Below are 21,908 nucleotides of genomic sequence, written 5' to 3'. Positions count from 1 at the left end.
TGAAGATAAAACCATAATGGAAGCTTAACATGTCTCTAATTGAAAGCACAATACTGTCTTTCTACTTTTTTCTTTTCTTGTACTGGGGATTGAACCCCCAGGCACTTTACCACTGAGCCATGTACTCAGCTCCTTTTTATTTTGTGACAGGGTCTCCTGAAGTTGTTGAGGCTGGTCTTGAATTTGTCATTCTCATGCCTTATTCTCCCCATTAGCTGGGATTTTGGATATGTGCACTGTGCTCACTGTATCCAAGAATTTTGACTGGCTAGTTTTAGAATTTGAAGACTGAATGATCCATAATGCACAGCTCAAACAATGAGGAATTTTGCACAATATTCTTTTTAATATTTAAAAAAGTAAATATTAAAAAATATAAATATTAAAAATATAAAAAGAGAGGAAGAAATACAAAGAATTTTGGTTGATTCCACTATAGTCTGTTTTATATAAATCAAAAGAAAAAAAAAAGATTGTATGACTGACTATACAGGAAACAATGTTAAATGAAATGTAAGGAAATTTTCATGACATCATAGAAGCACTAGCTTGACAGTTTGCTTCTTAATATTTCTTAGAAGACAGAATCCTACTGTGTAGGATTCCTTGTAAAACCAAGAGAAATCTGATACTTTAGAAGCCACCACATAATACCTGAAACAAAACTTAAAATTTAATTACCTAGATATGTAAAAAGTCCAAGTGCTTTAACAATTACAACAGGTTTTATTTATTTATTTGGTACTAAGGATTGAACCTAGGAGCGCTTACCCACTAAGCCACAATAACAGCCCACTAAACTTTTTTTTTTTTAAATATTTATGTTTTAGTTGTAGTTGGATACAATACTTTATTTATTTTTTTATGTGGTGCTGAAGATTAAACCCAGGGCCTCATTCGTGCTAGGCGAGCTTTCTAACGCTGAGCCACAGCCCCAGCCCTAAACTTGTTCTTTATGGTAGACTAATTCAGTTGCTCTCTGAGGGAAAAAGTAGGAGCTACAATTCCCAATAGTTGCACAAAATACTATACTTGGCCCTAATAATTTTCATCTAATAACTCCTATCTTTGGAACTGAAGTTTTGGTAGGTTTAAATGCCCAGTTTAAAATAATTTTTAAAAAGACAGGCAATATCAATATAAATAAACAAAATTAGAAAGTGATTGAATATATACTCTAGGTATAATTAACAAGTGTCCAAGACTTAAGGACAAAGCTGTCATTTACCCCATAATATAGAGGCAATATCCAGTGAGATGAAATGGAAGTATATTACTGTTCACTTACCTCTCTATATGCCAACTGGTAGAACTATTTGTGTCAGAAGCTTTGGAATTATCTTTCTATAATATTAAATTTCACAAAAATTATCTGCATTTCACTTATTAATTGCTTTAAGTTCCTTTCACAAACTTTAACAGGAGTCTTTTTAGTGGCCTCAGGGAATCTTTTCAACATAAATTATTTCTCAAGAAAAGGAAATTCTGCTGTAAGCATTAAGACACATACATGGTTCTGCCATATTTATTAAATGACTCTTCAAGTATTTGATTCTTGCTTGCAGGTAGACCATTTGTTTGAGGGGAGATGTTATCTTCAGAAAGCTTTTTGTAAATCTAAAATAGAATAGATTTTTATCAGAGGATATAAAGGAAAATAAAACCCATTTATTTTCACATTCTGATTTTCTTCATGCTTCCATTAAATTCACATCATGGATAAAGATTTGTTTTCACATTTGCTGAAGTCCACATTACAAGCTGAACCAGTATGGAATGAGAATCTAAAGGGTTTATTAGAAGGCCAGATGGAATGGCACTTCAACAAGGCTTTTTCAAGTACGGTCATCACTGTTCATTCAACAAGCACATATTTGAATATCTACTATGAGTAAAACATTATCTTAGGCACTTCTTAATTAAACCAATACACATTTTATTAAATACTGATGTGGAGACTAACGGTGTGGCTTAGTGGTAGAGCATTAGCCTAGCCCTCAGTACCTGCACACTCCCCCCCCCCCAAAAAAAAAATGAATTGGAGGAGTTTATATTTGTTCTCCTGAATGGTCACTCTGCTTTTCTTCCTTTTGGCTTACACACTGTGAGGTCTCTCCTGTTCAAGGAACTCCTCATTTAATACTACTATCCTCTTTGTACCTTCTTCTAGTTACTATGTCCAACAGAATTTTATCAGTACCTTAATCATTAGATAACTTGATAATTTCCTTGAAATTTTCCCCCTGACTTCTGTGACACTTCCATCTTTCATCTTTCTACTTCCAAGTCTCAAGGATGGTTAAAGTTTTTGACTTTTTTGAGAACTTTCATAAATGCCAATAGCCTACCTGGCCTCCTTAGACTCTATTTTATTCCTGATCATCTGCCCAGATTTACTCTTGTAGCTAGAACTACAAATCATGGAATTCCCTTCTCAGAAGCCTTTGATAACTTTCCTGTTTCTATTTGTAAGCCCAAATTCCTAAGTCTGAAATTCAAAACTGTTTATGCTTTGGCTTGAGCCTGTCTTCAGATTTATATCCCTTTCCTAACACTTTTTTTTTTTTTCCTGCCAGATTAGCTGTGCTATGCTTTGCTACCTCTGCCTGTGCTTTTGCTGCTACTTCAAGAATTAACAACCCTGGGCCAGGCATAGTGGTACATGTCTGTAAATCCAGCTATTCAGGAAGCTGAGGTAGGAGTTACAAATTTGAGGCCAGCCTGGGCAATTGGTAAGACCCTGTCTCAAAATCAAACAAAAGGGGTTGGGCACATAGCCATAGGTACTTGGCAAAGCACCCTCTGGTTCAATCCCCAGTACATTAAAAAGAAAGGGAAAAAAACCAAAACTCTGGGCTGAGGAATGTAGTTCAGTGTTAAGAGTGCCTGCCTATACTCTGATTTCTTTTTAGATTGTATAAAATCTTTTACCTTTTTCCTAGCATTTTTGCCTAGCACGTACAAGGTCCTGAGTTTGATTCCCAGCATCCCAAACAAACCAAAACCCAAAACAAACAAAAAAACCCCTTTGCCTTTTTCTAATGATGTGCCTTCATCATCAAATCTCTGCTTGTGAAATTCCTATTCATATTTCAAGAAATGGCATATTGGCATTGAATTGTTCATTCAACAAGCACATATTTGAATATCTACTATGAGTAAAACATTATCTTAGGCACTTCTTAATTAAACCAATACACATTTTATTAAATACTGATGTGGAGACTAACGGTGTGGCTTAGTGGTAGAGCATTAGCCTAGCCCTCAGTACCTGCACACTCCCCCCCCCCCCCATTATTTTTTTGGTACTGGAAATTGAACCCAGGGATTCATAGATGCTACGCAAGTGCTCTACCACCGATTTACACCCTCATTCCAAGAATTAGAATTCTTATAAAAGCTCATTGAAAGGAGTTCAAATGCCATCCTTTTCATCTGAATTGTCAGACTGAATCAGGTCGATTTCTCTTAGCATCTTGCATTGCTTTCTTTTGTACCAAGACAGTACTACTTACAGGCACAAAAACATGATATGGCATTAATCTTGTATAATTCATCTTTGTGTTCATCAAAGTACTGACACATAGAAAATGTTTAATAAAACTGGGTGCAGTAGTGCATGCCCATAATCCCTCTGAGTCTCTACTCAGAGATTTAGGCAGGAAGATCATGAGTTTGAGGCCAGCGCTAGCAACTTAGTGAGGCCCTAAGCAATTTTAGTGAGACCTTGTCTCAAAATAAAACGGGCTGGTTATGTAGCTCAAAAAAATGAAACTGTCCAGGTGGGTGGTACATATCTAAATTCCTGTGATTTAGGAGCCTGAGGTAGGAGGATCATCGAGTTCAAAGCCAACCTCAGCAACTTAGACAATGTCTCAAAATAAGAAATAAAAAGGGATGGGGAGGTGGCTCAGGTAAAGCACCTCTGGGTTCAATCCCAGTACTAGAAAAAATTGTTTAATAAATATATGTTGGGGCTGGGGATGTGGCTCAAGCGGTAGCGCGCTCGCCTGGCATGCGTGCAGCCCGGGTTCGATCCTCAGCACCACATACAAACAAAGATGTTGTGTCCGCCAAAAACTAAAAAATAAATATTAAAAAACTCTCTCTCTCTCTAAAAAAAAAAAAAAAAAAAAAAAAAAAAAAAAAATATATATATATATATATATATATATATATAACCAAATTAAGGAACCTCATTTTTTTTTTTAAGAGAGAGAGAGAATTTTAATATTTATTTTTTTTAGTTATTGGTGGACACAACATCTTTGTTTGTATGTGGTGCTGAGGATCGAACCAGGGCCGCACGCATGCCAGGCGAGCGCGCTACCGCTTGAGCCACATCCCCAGCCCCAGGAACCTCAATTTTTAAAAAAATAAAGATACATAAAATTTAGTAGTAAATTTCTGCAGGGTGTGGAGGCATATACCTGCAATCCCAGTGACATGGGAGGCTGAGGCAAGAGGATTTCAAGTTTGAGACCACACTTAGCAATTTAGTGAGACCCTGTCTCAAATAAAAAACATAAAGGACTGGGGATGTAGCTTAGTGGCAGGGTGCCCTGCATTTGATCTCCAGTAACAACAACAACAACAACAACAAAAAAATTTAAAAATTAAAATTTGGGGAGAGGCAAAGATGAGACCTCAAATATTGATCATTTGCTGGATGCTTTACACTACTCATAAAAAAGGGAAAACCATTGTCTTACCACTCTTCTTGAGAAGTTCTCCTTTTCGTGATTTATCTAGGTTTTCAAGAAACTGTTCAAATACTTTCACATACGGTGCCAGACTGGTCTTCTTATAATCTAAATTATGAAGCAAACGTTAGAATTAGCATGTTGGTAGCAAGAATAACATGAAAATATAAGTTTCTTTCTTTCTTTTTTTTTTTTGTACCAGGGATTGAACTCAGAGGCACTCAACCACTGAGTCACATCCCCAGTCCTATTTTTGGTATTTTATTTAGAGACAGGGTCTCACTGAGTTGCTTAACACCTCGCTTTTTGCTGAGGCTAGCTTTGAACTCGTGATCCTCCTGTCTCAGCCTCCCAAGATGCTGGGATTACAGGTGTGCAACACTGCGCCCTGCAACAAAAATTTAGGTTTCTTGTAAGAATTCTCTAAGGCTATGGGTAGAGTTCAGTGGTAGAGCTTTTGCATAGCATACATGAAGCCCAGGGTTTGATATTTTTCTTTTCTTTTCTTTGGTACAGGGGATTGAACTTGGGCACTCGACCTCTCGACTCCTGAGCCACATGCCCAGCCCTATTTTGTATTTTATTTAAAGACAGGGTCTCACTGAGTTGCTCAGTGCCTCGCTATTGCCAAGGCTGGCTCTGAATTTGGGATCCTTCTGCCTCAGCCTCCCAAGCCTCTGGGATTACAGGTGTGTGCCACCATGCCCAGCTAGGGTTTGATATCTTAAAACAAAAACAAAGCAACAAAAAAACAGATAATATTCAAATTAAGAAGTGTTAAAGTAATATATGCACATTGTTAAAAGAGTAACACAATACTAACAGCATTATTATGGGAAAATTAGAAGCCTCCTATCCTAATTCTGACCTTCTGGTCCTCTCAAATGCCGAATGTTTTCTCTGATATAAGGGGGGTGACTCAAAATGGGGTAGGGAGGAAGAGCATTGGAAAAAGATTACCTCTAGATAGGGAAAAGAGGTGGGAGGGAAAGGGAGGGAGAAGGAGAATTGCATGGAAGGTGGAAGGAGACCCTCATAGTTATACAAAATACATGTAAGATGTGAGAGAAAAAAAAAAAAAGAATAGCACCACCTTAGATTGGGTAGAGAGAAGTGATGGGAGGGGAGGGGAGGGGATGGGGGGAAAGGAAGTATAATAGAATGAAATAGACATTACTATTACTGTGTGTATATACGTGACTGCCTGACCAATGTGATTCTGTAACCTTACACTCAGAAAAATGAGAAATTATATCCCATCTGATTCAAATGTATAAGGTCATTGTACTGTCATATGTAACTAATTAAAACAGAAAATTAAAAAAAAAATTTTTTTTGTTTTTAGTTGTCAATAGATGTTTTTTTACTTTATATGTGATGCTGAGAATTGAACCCTGGGCTTTATACATGCCAGGAAAGTGCTCTACCATTGAGCTATATTACCCCAGTCTTTTTTTTTTTTAATATTTTTTTTGTTGTTCATTCATTCATTCATTGTGCTGCTTAAACCTAGTGTCTCACACATGCCAGGCAGGCATCTTCCACTGAGCTACAACTCCAGCCCTGGCAATAACTTTTTTTTTTTAGTGATTTTTTTTAAGAGAAAGAGAGAATTTTTTTTTAATATTTATTTTTTAGTTTTCAGCGGACACACCATTTTTGTTTGTTTGTGGTGCTGAGGATCGAACCCGGGCCGCACGCATGCCACGCTACCGCTTGAGCCACATCCCCAGCCCTGGCAATAACTTTTAATAAATAACTACTTCCGTTCTTATTCACCAATCTAAGGCCATTTTTCCTTGTTTTGGAAATTGTCTTTCCCCCCCCCCCTTTGGGGGATGGAGAGTGAAGTGAGGCCCAAAAGTGCTTAGTTAATTCTCAATATTCTAAACTTTTAAAATTATATACCTCTGTATTGGTTCTGTTTTAATGACTGTGCTAAGCCTTTTCAGTAAAGGGCTCATTTTTGGAATGTTTTCCTATATAATTGGGACAACTTCTTCCTCCTTTTCTTTTTCTTTCTGAAACTCCTATAGACAGTCAGTAGTTCTTAACCAAGTCCACCAATTTTATTTATCTTTTTGCTTCTTAAAATCACTACCACCATGTCTTTTTTTTGTTGTTGTTTGGTACTGGGAATGGAACCTAGGAGCACTCTATCACTGATCCACCTTCCCACTCTTTTTCATTTATTTTGAGACAAGATCTCACTAAGTTGCACACCTGGAACTTGAGAACCTCTGCCTCAGCCTCCTGAATTGAATTGATGGAATTATACAGGTGTGCATCACTGTACCTGGTTCTAGCACATCTTTTTTTGTACTACTTTCTGGGAAGTCTCCTTGACTTTTCCAAGTCCTTTATTAGCTTTTATTTTTATGATTGATTTCTTTCTTTCTTTTCTGGTACCAGGGATTTAACCTAGGGGCGCTTAACCACTGAGCCACATTTTGAGCCCCTTTTTATGTTTTATTAGAGATAGTCTTGCTGAGTTGCTCAGGGCCTTGCTAAGTTGCTGAGTTTGGCTTTGAACTCATGGTCCTCCTATCTCAATCTCCCAAGTCGCTGAGATTACAGGTGTGTACCACCACACGAGGCTTCCTGATTGTTTTCTAAGAGCTCTTTCTTGTTCTCTGAGTATTTTTTCTTTTCAAAGCATTCTGATTTTGTTCATGGATGTACTATCATAGTGTTTTTTTTTTTTTTTTCTTACAGTATTGGGGATTGAATCTAGGGCCTTATGCATACTAGGTAAATGACCTACCACTCAGCTATACCCTCAGCCTTTTAAAAATTAAATTAAATTAATTGGTTTTAGTACCAGGGATTGAACCCAGAGGTGCTTTACCACTGAGCTATATATCCCTAACCATTTTTCCATTTTTATTTTTACTTTTGGCGCTGGGGATTGAACTCAGGGGCACTCAACCACTGAGCCACATCCCCAGCTCTTTTTTTAAATTTGAGGCAGAGTCTTGCTAAGTTGCTTAGGGCCTCACTGAGTTGCTGGTATTACAGGCATGAGCCACTGTGCCCAGCTCTTATTATTTATTTTACAGCCTTTTTTTTTTTTTGGTAGTCATAGATGGACAGAATACCTTCATTTTATTTGTTTATTTTTATGTGGTGCTAAGGATCAAACCCAGCGCATCACACATGCTAGGCAAGTGCTCTGCCACTGAGCTACAGCCCAGCCCTTATTTTTTTATTTGAGACAGGGTCTCGCTAAGTTGCTGAGGCTGACTTTGAACTTATGATCCTCTTACTTTAGCCTCTTGAGTCACTGGGATTGTAGGTGTGAGCCACTGTGCCTGGCTCTAATTTTATTTATTTATTTAGTTAGTTTTGGGGCTGGGGATTGAACTCAGAGGCACTTGACCACTGAGCCACATCCCCAGCCCTATTCTGTATTTTATTCAGAGACAGGAGTTGTTTAGTGCTTTGCTTTTGCTGTGTTAATTTTATTTTGATACAGGGCCTCACTAGATTGCCCAGTCTGACTTCAAACTTGTGATCCTTGTGTGACTCAGCCTTTGGATAGCTGGTATTGCAGTTTCGTGCCACTGTATCATGCTTAGACCTTCCTTTATTCCTTCCATTTTCTGTTTTTCTGAGTTACTTTTCCCAGTTATTCTTGTTTTTCATGTTGGAGACTTTGTTCAAATATCTTAAATAGCATCCTTATAAATACTTTACAAATTTTAATGGTACTGTTTTGGTATTATGTCAAAGCTAGAATAGATGAAACAATATTTGATCTTGGATTCTGAAAGAAGGGTAACAATATTTGACCACAAAATAAATCAGAGATCACAGATCTGGAATGTTCAGTATAGAAGTCATCAGGTACATCTGGCTATTTAAGAAAAAAATAAATAAGAAATTCAGCTTCCCAGTCACTCTAGCCACATCTTGAGTGTTCAAAAATCATACATGGCTAGTGACTACCATATTGGGTACTAAAAATATGTAACATTTCCATTATTACAGAAAGTGCCATTGGAAGGGTCGGGGGTATGGCTCAGTGGTACAGAGCTTGCCTAAGGTACACAAGGGGCTGTTTTAATCCCCCAGTACCACTGAAGAAAAAAAAAAAAGTGCCTTTGGATTCTATTGTCAGAGAGCACCTTTGGGGTGTTAGTACAGAAGATCTGACTTCCATTAAGGAAGATTCAGAAATTCTTTATTAAAATTCTTGAATATATAATTCAATCAACAGTTTAGACACATATCTACCATAAAACCATCTGGATACAACAAAAATAAAAGAACAAGAGTATGGCACATATAGTATATGTTAAATATAAATAATTTTTTTAAAAAAAATATTTTTTAGTTTTAGGTGGACACAATATCTTTATTTTATTTTTATGTGGTGCTGAGGACTGAACCCAGTGCCTCACACTTGGTAGGCAAGTGCTCTACCACTGAGCCACAACTCCAGCCCCAAATATAAATAGCTTTTAAAGAGACAGATTCAAACAATTATCAACACTAGTTGACAATCTTGCAATATAGATCCCAGCATTTAAAAATTGCTTAGTAAATGTGTATTGAAATAAATTGGACTCAGTAACACCACTTGGGCAACTGATGAATAAACACTCCTGTAACATGTTAATGAGCTGATTTCAGGATAAACACTGACCCAGTCTGGTCTGAATATAAGGAGAATTACTTACTGTTGTACAGATAGATAATCTATATAAAAAGCTGTGTTAAGTTGAAGTGTCAATATATTAACCTACCTTTGGTTCTATGTTTGACATCAGATTCAGCTTCAGTCTCCTCTTTTTCCTTTTCATTAGTAAAAGTGACATCCAGTTCATGGCAGATGGAGCTACAAGTAACAAGTAACAGAATAAGATAATTTTAAGTTGGTTCCTGGTATTACCCAGCATATGCTAGCACATGAATCCCATAAGATGTTCTGTGAAAAAAATATGTGGCTGGGCCAGGGTGAAACTCAATGGCAGTACATTTACTTACCTAGCATGCACAAGGCCCTTGATTCAATTCCCAATACCACACACACACACACACACACACATACTCCCCCACCCCCATATACACCCAGTGGCAATACATCATTATCTCTTCTTAGAGTTGTTCTTGTACATTTTTATACTAAAGACTGGGAAATCTTCTAGTAAAGAACCACGCCGGCCCCCGCCACCTGTTTTTTTTTTTTTTTTAGTGCTGGGGATTGAACCCATGGCTATACATAAGCTAGGCAAGTGCTCTGCCAGTGAGCTACAATTTCCAGCTCTAAAAAGATTTGAAATATGTTTAAGCACTTCCAGATTTATTTTTGGTATTGGGGTTTGAACCCTGGGCCCTAACAATGAGCTAAATCCCCAGGATTCCAAGACTTATTAGACCTTATGTTTTCCTTGCAAAATAGCTGGAAAAACTTATAATTGCTCTATTATACATCATCATTATATCTCAGAACCAAGTATCTCCATAACCAAATATACCATTTCCATGCAGCTACCTCTCTAAGTAGGGATCTAATATAACCCACTTCAAATTCAGAACAGTGTTCACAAACAAATAAGGAATGATCAATGATTTGGAACATACCTTATGGTTGGAACAGTAAATGGATCAAACTGATCCACTTTCTGTAAATCAATAGGCACAGAAATTCGACCTAAAAGAACCAGAAATTATAAATGATTTAATGTTGAATACAAATCACGAGCTGTTCCTTTCTTTAAGAAACACAAAATTTTATTTAGCAAAGCAGAGACATATTCAAAGGAGAATATGAGCCATCTCAAAAATGAGAAACTTTGTGGGTAAAACAAGGAATACATATTCAAAGAGAATGCAGGCTGTATCTCCTGAAGGAGATAGCCTTTGAGTTATTTTTGGTTAAAATTTTACAAATTAGACTTATCTGTTAAGAACAATATTTAGAAATATAAATTACTTTCACATTGGCTGTGCCTCTCGTTTTTCTTAAAAAATGGTTAACAGGGGGTACTGGGGATATAGCTCAGTTGGTTGAGTACTTGCCTTGCATGCACAAGGCCCTGGGTTCAATCCCCAGGACTGCCCCCCCCTCCAAAAAAAGTTAACAATGGTGGCTGGGGTGTGGCTCAGAGGTAAAGTGCTTGCCTCCCATGTGTGAGGCACTGGGTTCGATCCTCAGCACCACATTAAAGTATATAAACAAAATAAAGACACTGTGTCCATGTACAACTACTATATATGTATTTTTTTAAGTATATATATATTTTTAAACAACAGCTGGGTTCAGTAGCTCACATCCATAGCCCTGGCAACTCAAGAGGCTGAGGCAGAAGGATGGCAAGTTCAAGGCCAGCCCCAGCAACTTAGAAAGGCCTTGTCTCAAAAGTAGGGCCGGTTTCATGTATAACAAATTAGAATTGGAAAAAAAAAAAAAAAAAAAGGAGGGCTGGGGATGTTACCTAGTGGTAAAGCGTCCCTGGGTTCAATCCCAGTACAAAAATAATGTAAAACAGGGGCTGGGGATATAGCTCAGTTGGTAAAGTGCTTGCCCCAGGTTCAATCTCTAGCACCACAAAAAAACAAAACAAAAATAAAACAAAAACAAAACACCAAAACCCCACAAAAAACTGGTGAAGAATGTTCAGCTACTTCTAAGTTGTTCTTGTTTTTCCTTTTATTTCTATATTTAGATTTTCTTTTTCTTTTTTTTTTTTTGGGGGGGGGGGTTACCAGGGATTAAACTCAGCGGCACTCAACCACTGAATCACATCCCCAGCTCAAATAAAAAAAAATTTTTTTGTAGTTGTAGATGTACAGAATTACTTTATTTTATTTGTTTTATTTTTATGTGGTGCTAAGGATCTATCCCAATATCTCAATGCATGCTAGGCAAGAACTCTGTCACTGAGCTATAGCCCTAGCCCCAATTTTGTATTTTATTGAGATAGGGTCTCACTGAGTTGCTTAGAGCCTCGCCATTGCTGAGGCTGGCTTTGAACTTGCAATCTTCCTGTATCAATCAGCCTCTTAAGTCACTGTGATTACAGGTGTATGCCACTGTGCCCGGATATATTTAGAAATGTTTAATGACTGGGTATGGTGGCACATACCTGTTAATCCCAGCTACTTGAGAGGTTGTGGCAGGAGGATTGTTAAGTTTGAAGCCAGCCTTAGCAACTTAGTAAGATGTTATTCCAAAATAAAAAATAAAAAGGGCCTGGGCTAGGATTTTAGATCCTAGAGAGCCCCAGAGTTCAATCTTTAATACTCAGGGGAGGAGGAGGGAATAAAATGATGAAAAATTCCATATTAAGTTCAGAACAATCTCAAATCTTGAGGGTCCATAAAATGGAAAATAGATGGAAATAGTGATTTGACTTTTCATTGAGATAAATAAAAATACACCTACATGTCAGACATCTTTAGAAAGCATTTTGGAAATAAAATAGTTAATTGTGCATAATGACATTCTGGTCAATCATGGGCTGTATATAAATTGGTGATCCTAGGAGATCATATTGTCTTGTGCCATCACAGCTTAGTTATGTAAATATCCACTATAATATTTGTACAAGAACAATTTCTTAGAAGGTATCCCTGTTGTTAAATGATGCTTAACCTTTGATAGCATTATCTTCTCTATTTTTTTTTGTAGGGGGGGTATTGGGGGATTTAACCCAGGGGCAATTTACCACTAAGCCACATCTCTAGCCATCCCCCCCTTTTTGGGGTACCAGGGATTGAACTCAGGAGCACTTAATCACTGAGCCACATCCCCAGCCCTTTTTTGTATTTTATTTAGAGACAGGGTCTCACTGAGTTGCTGAGGCTGGCTTTGAACTCATGATCCTCCTGCTCAGCCTTCTGAGCTGCTGGGATTGCAGGCATGCGCCACCACATCCAGCCCTAGTCCTTTTAATTTTTTAATTTCGAGACAAGGTCTCGCTAAGTTGCTGAGGCTAGTCTTGAACTTGAAATCCTCCTGCCTAAGCTTCCTGAGTCACTGGGATTATAGGTGTGTGCTACTCATCTTACTCTTTTATGATAGCTGCACCTGAGATACCACATACAATTCATCATATCTCGAAAATTATATAATGAATCTAAAGAATGTCAGATGAGTAACAAAAAAGGGAACTGGAAGTTGTTATTTGAAGATAGAGTAAAAGCGGCTACTTGATATGAAAGGGGAAAGGATATAATAAAAATATATTGTGAGCTACTTGGGATCCTGAGGTAGGAGGATTGCAAGTTCAAGGCCAATCTGGGCAAATTACTGATACCTATCTGGGTGTGTGGGGGTGGAGGGCAGTGGAGTGGGAGTTGCAGATTTAGCTCAGTGATGGAGCACTTGCTTAGCATGTGCCATGCCCAGGCACTGGGTTCAATCTCCAGTATTGAGTTAAAAGAGAAAAAAGAAAAAAAAAAAAAAAAAAAAAAGGTGTATGCTTATGACTGAACATGATTAATTACCCATATGAGAATGTGGGGATACCCACTGAAGTTTAAAATGCAGATTAAAATAATAATAATAAGCTTATTGCCAAAGAAGCTAAAAACACACAGTTGACAGGTTTGAAGAAAGGGGCCTTATTTTTTAGTTGTAGTTAGACACAATACCTTTATTCTGTTTACTTATTTTTATGTGGTACTAAGGATCAAACCCAGGACCTTGCACATGCTAGGCAAGTGCTATACCACTGAGCCACAACCCCAGCTCTCATTATATATTCTTAAAGGAAACTACGCAGTTTGAAAGAATTGAATGTGTGAATGTGTGCCAATCTTCTAAGCACTTTACATTTTAGATCTTCATGATAACCCATTGAGATAGATATTTTTAATCTCCATTTTATTTTATTTTAAGATAGGGTCTCACTGTATTGCCCAGGCTAATCTTGAACTTTTGGGTTCAAAATTGCTCAAGTAGCTAAAACTACAGATATGCGCCACCAAACCAATCTTTAATATCAATTTGAAAGATGAGAACACCAAAACCTTACAGAAAGGTTAATTTGCCTAAGGTCTCACAGCAAGTGGCAGAATTGGATTGTTGACATTAAAGAGGACAACTAGGGCTGGGGATGTGGCTCAAGCGGTAGCGCGCTCGCCTGGCATGCATGCGGCCCGGGTTCAATCCTCAGCACCACATACCAACAAAGATGTTGTATCCGCCGAAAACTAAAAAATAAATATTAAAGAGGACAACTATATCCTTCTCTATTAACAAGTCCCTTGGTTAGATGGAACCAAGTTTTAGGCTAATATAATCACTTTTATATCAATCTAAAGTCAATTTCAGTCCATCAAATATTATATAAGAGAAATATGAAAGAATAAAGCTAAATCATAAACAAAAAAAAAATCAAACCTGAAAAATGCAGCATGGTGGTGCACACCTGTAATCCCTGATGTGGGAGGCTGAGGCAGGAGGATGGCAAGTTTGAGACTAGCCTCTGCAACTTAGAGCCTATCTCAAAATTAAAAGTAAAAAGGGCTAGGGATATGGCTCTGTGGTAGAGTGTCCTTGGGTTCAATCCCAAGTAAGGCAAAATCAAAAATAAATAACCCCGACAAAACTATTTTGTTCCCAGCACTGACAAAATTTGTTTTATGATTTTGGATAAGTCAGTTTAACCTACTGGGCCTGAGTTTTCTCATCTGCAATGAGAGCTGTTGTCCTCCAACACTAAACCTCAGAAACTCAACTGAAAAACATTAACGTAGTAGAAATTCATCTGGTAGCTACTTTAATTGATAGTGTTTAAAAAAAAAAAAAAAAAGCTAGGGATGTAGCTTAGTGGTAGAGTACTTGCCTGGCATGAGCAAAGCTCTGGGTTTGACCCCTAACATACACCTGTGTGCATACACACAAAGTACAGAAGAAACTAGCTGATAGAGTAATACTTCAACCTTTAATGTCACAGACATGTATTCATACCTAATGATGTGCTTGCTAAAACAAAAAAAAAACTTATTTTTCTTTTAATTTTCCTTACTTTCTTTATATTGTACCTGTTTTTGGATGAACGCTAAAAGGGCTCTTCAGTAAGTGATTGATTCCTTTACTAACGTTGATATCCAGCCGTGGAAAACAGTACTGGAGCATAATCTCCCACTCTAGCCAGGGTCCATATTTGTCATTTTTGATATTCTAAAAGCAGATACAAGGCCAGCATGGGAATTAGTAGGAACTTTTGAGTATTTCTTTAAGGAAGATTTAAAAAAAGTTTTTGAATCATCTTTAACTGATGAGCAAAATAATGAGAACTTAATTAAGAATCTCATTATCATATCTGTAAATATATTTGAATGGAATATACCTGATTCGTGCTGGCTACTCTCTTCAAATACTCCCATCTCTGAAGTGAACTGTGAGACTTTTGGAAGTTTTTTTGAAGATCTTCATGAATAGGTGATGATCATTAAAGAACACACTCATTTAGGGTACATCAGTGAACAACTTAAGTTTTTAGATGTATCATTACAAGAATATCCAAAGTTTGCACATATATAGAAATAGAAAGTAACTATTACTATCTTCTTTTTTTAATACTTTTAGTTGCAGATGTACACAATACATTTATTTTGTTTATTTAGTTTTTATGTGGTACTAGGGATCGAATGCAGGGCCTCACACATGCTAGACAAGTGTTCTGCCACTGAGCAATACCAGCCCTCTATTATGGTCTTCTAAAACATAATGTTAAACACTTACATTGAAAAAATTGTAGATATGGTTTGGGAATATAGCTCAGTGCTAGAGTACTTGCCTAGCATGTGCAAAGTCCTGGGTTAAATCCCCAACCCTGTAAAAAACAACAAAAACTAAAGATATAACAGAAAGAATACTAATATAATCATAAGGTATAATGTAAAAGCTTGTCCTGGTTTGCACATATTTAGACAAAGTGATTCTGCATTCTTTAGCCATTAATTCTAGAACCACATTCCAAAATGAGAAAGGTGATTTACAAAATGACCCCATTTCTTATTATATTCCGGACTAAAGACACAAAAACAGAAAAACAGGAGCTATTTGGGGTAAAAAAATAAATAAATAAAAATTTAAAAACCTTATAAATATATGAGGGTATGCAAGCAGAACACATAATATCGCAGATGATATAACTAGCTCACATAAAAATGGTCTCAGGAAAGGATATCCTCAGGAACAAGGGCTAAAATCTTATCCCAACTTTCTTTATTTTCAAGAATATCTTGATCAACCAAGGCATACTCTTCAAAGTATTTTTTTATTATGTTTATAGATTTCCTGTGGGAAGAAAAGTAACAACAAAGTTCCAATACTATTAACAACACATATAACACTATTGCCATTGGGTGGGAGGTTACTGCTTATTTTCCCTGAATTTCTAGAGCTTAACTAGGCTAAATGGTGATAATACCTCTTTGCTGGTTTATGAGAATTAAAACAAGAAACTTGAAGGCAAAAAAACCTAGCATAGTACCTGGCACAGAATAGATATTTGAGAAATGCTTTCCACTTCTTCCTTTTTTGTGGTACTGGGGATTGAAACCAGTATGCATGTTAGGTGAGTACTTTACCACTGAACTATGTGCCCATTCCTTTTTATTTTGAGGCAGGGTCTCCCCAACAACTTAGGAGGCTAAGGCAGGAGGATTGTAAGTTCAAGGCCAGCTTGGGAAACTTAACAAGCTCTGTCTCAATATTAAGAATAAAAAGGGCTGTGAATGTAAGTCAGTGGTAAAGTGCCCCTGGGTTGTAGTCCCAGTTCTGGGGGGAGGGGGGGTGCAGGTGGGGAAGAAGAAAAAAGAAAAAAAAAAAAACTACCCAGCAGTGAAAACTGATAGCAATATAATTTTAAAAGCACATGCAAGTAAACTAGATACACTTAAACTGCATGGGGTCTTTTCCAACAGACCTGACAAAAGGATGAATTTTTTCATTTAGGTGAACTTTCTTTCTGACATCTTGGCCACCCTGAAAAACAAACCATCAAGAAGAAATTTATATTGACACATGAAAAATTAATGTGTCCTATTATATAAATTCAAAGAGATTGGCTAAATTTCTGTCAACAAATAGAAGCCTGGATGCTATTTTATATCATCTCAGTATCTGTAGCTTTCTGAGTTAACTTTACTTGACAAATGAATAAAAAGTAAATTAATCTTTTTTGCCACAAAGGAGAATACTTACAGCAAAAGAGGAAATATTGTAAAAAGGTAGCTGTTATGATTTTAAATGATCATTAGTAACATCATCTACTCTGGGATGTGAAGTCTATGAAAGATAGTTTAATTTGTCGTTATTAAACATACCAGGCTTGGTAATGGCTAGTAAACAAGAAATGTAAATTACAATTAAGAGGATCTTACCTTTACAAGACTCAAATACTCAACTATCCCAGAACGTACTGCAGAGGATAGCTTTCTAACTGATTCATCACAAACCCAACAATGAACACCTCTCCTTCCAGAATATACCCAGAGCCGATGCTTAAATCCAAAGTCCTCTGAAGAAGGGAAAAATAATAGGTTTTAAGATAAATCTATAAAACTTCTAGTTCTTGTGCACTTCTTTATATGTGTGTGTGTACACACATATAAGCTGTAGGTGGACACAATACCTTTTTAAATTTTTATGTGGTGCTGAGGATCAAACTCAGCACCTCATGCATGCTATGTGAGTAATCTACCACTGAGCTACAACCCAGCCCCTCTTGTACACTTCTTTTTTTAACTATTTTTTAGTTGTCAATAAACCTTTATTTTATACATGTGGTGTTGAGAATCGAACCTAATGCCTCACACATGCTAGGCCAATGCTCTACCACTGAGCCACAACCCCAGCCCCTCTTGTGCACTTCTTTTTTTTTGGTACTGGGGATTGAACTCAGGGGCACTCAACCACTGAGCCACATCCCCAGCCCTATTCTGTATTTTAGAGATAGGGTCTCACTGATTGCTTAGTGCCTGACAGTTTTTCTTTCTTTTTTAAAATATTTTATTTAGTTAGTTAGTTTTAGATGGACACAATATGTTTATTTTATTTTTATGTGGTGTTGAGGATTGAACCCAGTGCCTCACGAATGCCAGGCAAGCACGCTACTGCTTGAGCCACATTCCCCAGCCCAGGGCCTGACAGTTTCTGAGGCTGGTTTCGAACTCGTGATCCTCTTGCCTCAGCTTCCCAAGTGCTGGGATTATAGGTATATACCACTGTGCTTGGATTGTGCACTTCTTTAAGCTTCATTTTTTAAAACCTGTTTTCCACTCGTGCTTATTTAACCGTATTAAATTACCTGTAGTTTCCTGTGCCCCCCATGTTCTTGCTTTTATATCTGTACCCATCCTGATCTCTCTTCTAGGAATTTCTTTATGCCCCGGCACTTTCGTTTCTCCCTGACCAACTGCCATTTATCTTTAAATAAGCCTAGGAATATTAAGTGTTACTATATTTAAAGTATTTAGAATAGCACATGGTATACAGTAAGCCCTCTATGTAAGAGTGATCATTATCATCATCACCTCTTCTGGGAAGATTTTTCTGACCCAATCTCTTACTATTCTTTTTTTTTTTTTTTTTTTTTTTGGAGATAGGGTCTCACTGTGTTGCACAGGCTAGTCTTGAATTCACAATCCTCCCACTTTAGCTTCCCAAGTAGCTGGGATTACAGGCACACATCATGGAGGTTGGCTTCTCTTCCCATTCTTGTATGTACTCCTGATGTTTTAGATCCTCATAGCTCCCTTTGCACGTTACTTAACACAAATATAATCCTCAATTTTCTTATATGTCTCCTTCTTGTATATATTGTAACCTATTTGAGGTTAAGAATTATTGTCTTTACATTTTTATCACCTAGAACAGCACCTAGCACAGAGTTGCTCACCAGAGGACTGAAATGGAAAAAAACAAAACATACACACAAAACACACACTACGGTTTAAGTTGCCCAGGCTGGCCTTGAATTTATGTCTTTGTCTCAGCCTCCTGAGTAGCTGGAATTGCAGGTGTATGCCACAGTGCCCAGGCGGCTTTATTTATTTATTTCTTTATTTATCTATCTATTTATATAAATTTATTTATTTATTTTTTAATGTGGTACTGAGGATCAAACCCAGTGCCTCACCCATGCTAGGCAACTGCTCTATGACTGAGCCGCACCCCCAACTTAATTTTTATCTTTTATTTTTTTTCCCCCATGTTTCAAGGAAACATATTAGAAATATATGAAATTTGATTACAGAATACAGAATTCAGAGGGAAACAAATTCTTGCATTTGACACCACTCAGACACTCCTGATACTTACCCTTTAATGCTCGGTCAATGATATGGATGGCCATTGTCATGAGGGTCCAGCACTTAGAACATATGTCTGCAGAACTAGAGCAAAGTCATCATTACTCAGTGTCAGTGATATTACGTACCCCAACAGCAAGGTCCATGGTACTTACCTACAGCATCTCCGCACATCATCATAGTCTGTCATGTCAATGTCAAACACCAGTTCTTTTTCCTGAGCCTGGAAAGCTCCCAGCTTCACTGTATTGTGTTGACTGGGCTACAAACATAAAATATTCATTCGTTTCTTTATGAGCTGCTATGTTGTTAAGTCTGCTATTTTTTTTTACTCATAAGGGAAATAAGGGCCAAAGAAAAACTAAGAAACCATATAGTACTTACTACTGACTTACACTCCTAGCCCTTTTTATTTTGAGACAGGGTCTTGCTAAATTGCCCAGGCTAGTCATGAGGATTACAAATGTATACCACTATGTTTGGGTCAGTGCTTATATTTTTAAGGAAGGGATGAAGGGCATCTTTGTTTTATTCATTCATCCACCAAGTATTCATGTACTCTCTCTGCCAGGTACTATTCTGGATATACTCAGGATATACCAGGTAAGAGAAGTGGCAGGTTGTAGTAAGCCTTGTTGAGAAGACACTACTTGAGCAAGACTTAAAAGAGGTGAGAGAATGAACCAAGTAGATCCTGGGGAAATGGATTCTAGGCAGGAGAAACAGCTTGAGCAAGGGCCAGTGTGGCAGGATTGGAACAAGTGAGGAAGGGAAAAGAGCTTTTGGTGGGAATGAAGTGGGGAACCATCAGAGTAAGATTTTGAGCAGAGGGACCACATAATCTGAGTTGTTTTAAAAGGATCACTCTGCTGTGTTGAGAATTGACTCCAGAATCTGCAAAGAGAAACTCAGCACAGTAATTCTGAGGAGATGATGATGATGATGATAATGATGGTGACAATGGCATTGATAATGCTGTCTGGATTTTAGCTATATATCATGGTAGAGCCAAAGGGATTTACTCCCATACTGGAAGCAGTATGGGAATGTGAGAGACAGGAATCAAGAAAAGTCTAATGTTGAAAGAGAATGTAATTCTCTTTTATTTTCCTCTCTTAAACCATGGTGACTTCCTCATTTAGCTGTTTAGCTAGATACTCAATTTTTTTTTTTGTCCTAATGAGAATGCAGCTTATTTTCACTCTGTAGAGTGCCAAACAAACAATCCACTTGCAAAAACAGATTACAATCCACTTGCAAAAACAGTTAAAAAGTGTGGATCTTCAAATACAATAAACTCTAATTTTAAAACTCTGGAGGCACCAACCCATCCTTGGTTTACAAAACAAAAGAACAATGTACATAAAAAATTTTTTCTTACTCTGTGGGAATACACCGCGCCTATATCAATCTTGTATGGATTCATTTTCTGCATCTCCTTTTCCAAATCACTCTGGTTATTGAAGGATTGGTAACGAATGTAAATGTCGTCTTTCAACGTAAATGAAAATTCACGGTGTTGAAAGTAATTCTTTACCACTGCAAAGTAAGTGTACACTTTAAAATTAATTCAGTACTTTGTTCAGCTCAGGGCATTATGACACTAGCCAAAGGGAAGAATTTTTTTTTCATTTTTAAAATTTTAATTTGTTGTATATGACAGCAGAATGAATTACAATTGGCAAGATATTTTTAAATGAGGCCTCTGTGCCCAGCACTGTTCAGATGTGACAGGGTCCCTAGTTTGAAGGGATTTACTCTCCCACATTTGCTAGGGAACAGGAAAAATATGCAGAAATATTTTAAACAGATAATGCTCTCTCTCTCTCATATGTGGGCACTAACAGATTCAGATGTGAAGAAGATTAAACTTTCCACTCCCTTCCGCGAGAAGCTCCTTAGACCCTGAAGTAGATCAAACCTCCTAGGTTCATGCTAAGACTTAATAATCAACCTCACCCTTAGCGCCCGGGCTTTTTTTTTTTTTTTAAACCGCATAGCTGCAGACTGGTCGTTAGAGCCACCGTTAACCCTTCTGCACCTCAGAGGTGGTAGGGTGGGATGAAGATAAAGAAAGCATAAAGAGCTCGGCACAGTGCTGGCGCACAGGAGGCACTTCATTTACTCATTCTGAGAGCAACCCACCCGGAATATCTCGGCGCCTGGATCCCGAGCCCCTATGCACCCCGCTCCCAGCCTCCATCACCTCCGCCGTAGTTGAGCCAGCGATAGTACTGGGAGTAGGGAAAGAGCCTCCGGTAATAAAGCTTAAGCAGCTCGGGCAACTCGGCCGGGTCAAACGACTCCATCTCGCACGGAACTCGACCCAAGCAGGAACGCCGCGGGAATTGGCGGGAACCGCACAGCCGGAGGTTCCGCCATCGCGCAGGCGCGTTGAGGCAACCACGGGCAATTTGCCGCGGCCGCCGGAAACAGTAGTTCCTGCTGCTTGCAAGAGTAGGCTGGCTCCTCCCATCCGGGTAAAGTTGGGAGGTCTACCCGCTGTTCTTGCGTGCCGGAGACCAATGTCCACTCTAGGCAGAAGGTCTTTTCCGGAAAAGTGACACTTATAGCCTGTTGAGTTAGTAAGATATATATTAAAAAAAAAAAAAAAAAAAAAGAAGAAGAAGAAGAGGAAAGGAAAAGTCCCATGCAAACTTTATGAATGTTGTAGAAATAATACCAATATCTTTTAGAGTTTTGGAAATAAATTATTCATAGTATGACTAGGTCCAGTATGTAGAAATAAACCAAGACCAACCTGATGAGAAAAGCAAAGGCTATTTATTAAGAGCTTCTATAGCAAGGGAGTCGGCCACCGTCACTGGAATTTGGTAGAGACTCAAAGGCAGGCAGAGAAGAGGGAGAGCTTGCTTTATAGTGGAAAAAAAGGGAAGGCTTTCGTGTGTTCCCACTGGAAGCTGTTGGTAG

General features: G+C 37.8%; 1 protein-coding gene across 1 annotated transcript; it reads right to left on the bottom strand.

The window, feature by feature from the left end:
• Positions 1 to 703: 703 nt before the first annotated feature.
• On the bottom strand, positions 704 to 21,408 carry Prim1 (DNA primase subunit 1). The gene is made up of 13 exons (XM_046466814.2): positions 21,184 to 21,408; positions 20,359 to 20,516; positions 19,133 to 19,239; positions 18,988 to 19,061; positions 17,049 to 17,185; positions 16,592 to 16,650; positions 15,851 to 15,960; positions 15,008 to 15,099; positions 14,700 to 14,838; positions 10,290 to 10,359; positions 9,452 to 9,543; positions 4,713 to 4,811; positions 704 to 1,617 (listed from the first exon to the last, which is right to left on the bottom strand). The coding sequence occupies exons 1-13, from the start codon at positions 21,284 to 21,286 to the stop codon at positions 1,598 to 1,600; spliced, it is 1,260 nt and encodes a 419-aa protein (XP_046322770.1). The 5' UTR covers positions 21,287 to 21,408; the 3' UTR covers positions 704 to 1,597.
• Positions 21,409 to 21,908: the final 500 nt, after the last annotated feature.

The sequence above is a fragment of the Marmota monax genome, unplaced genomic scaffold (assembly GCF_021218885.2).
Source record: "Marmota monax isolate L192 unplaced genomic scaffold, Marmota_monax_Labrador192_F-V1.1 WCK01_AAM20220418_F8-fsc00151, whole genome shotgun sequence".
Taxonomy (NCBI): domain Eukaryota; kingdom Metazoa; phylum Chordata; class Mammalia; order Rodentia; family Sciuridae; genus Marmota; species Marmota monax.
Note: the sequence above shows the minus strand (reverse complement) of the source record. Positions and strands in the feature narration are given on the sequence as shown.

Excerpts from the sequence above, each read along its gene's own strand:
- Prim1 (XM_046466814.2), bottom strand. The coding sequence starts at position 21,286 with ATGGAGTCGTTTGACCCGGCCGAGTTGCCCGAGCTGCTTAAGCTTTAT. Across the intron at positions 19,062-19,132 it reads GATGTGCGGAGATGCTGTAG|TTCTGCAGACATATGTTCTA; the intron begins GTAAGTACCATG and ends ACTTTGCTCTAG. Across the intron at positions 14,839-15,007 it reads GAGTAGCCAGCACGAATCAG|AATATCAAAAATGACAAATA; the intron begins GTATATTCCATT and ends ATCTGCTTTTAG.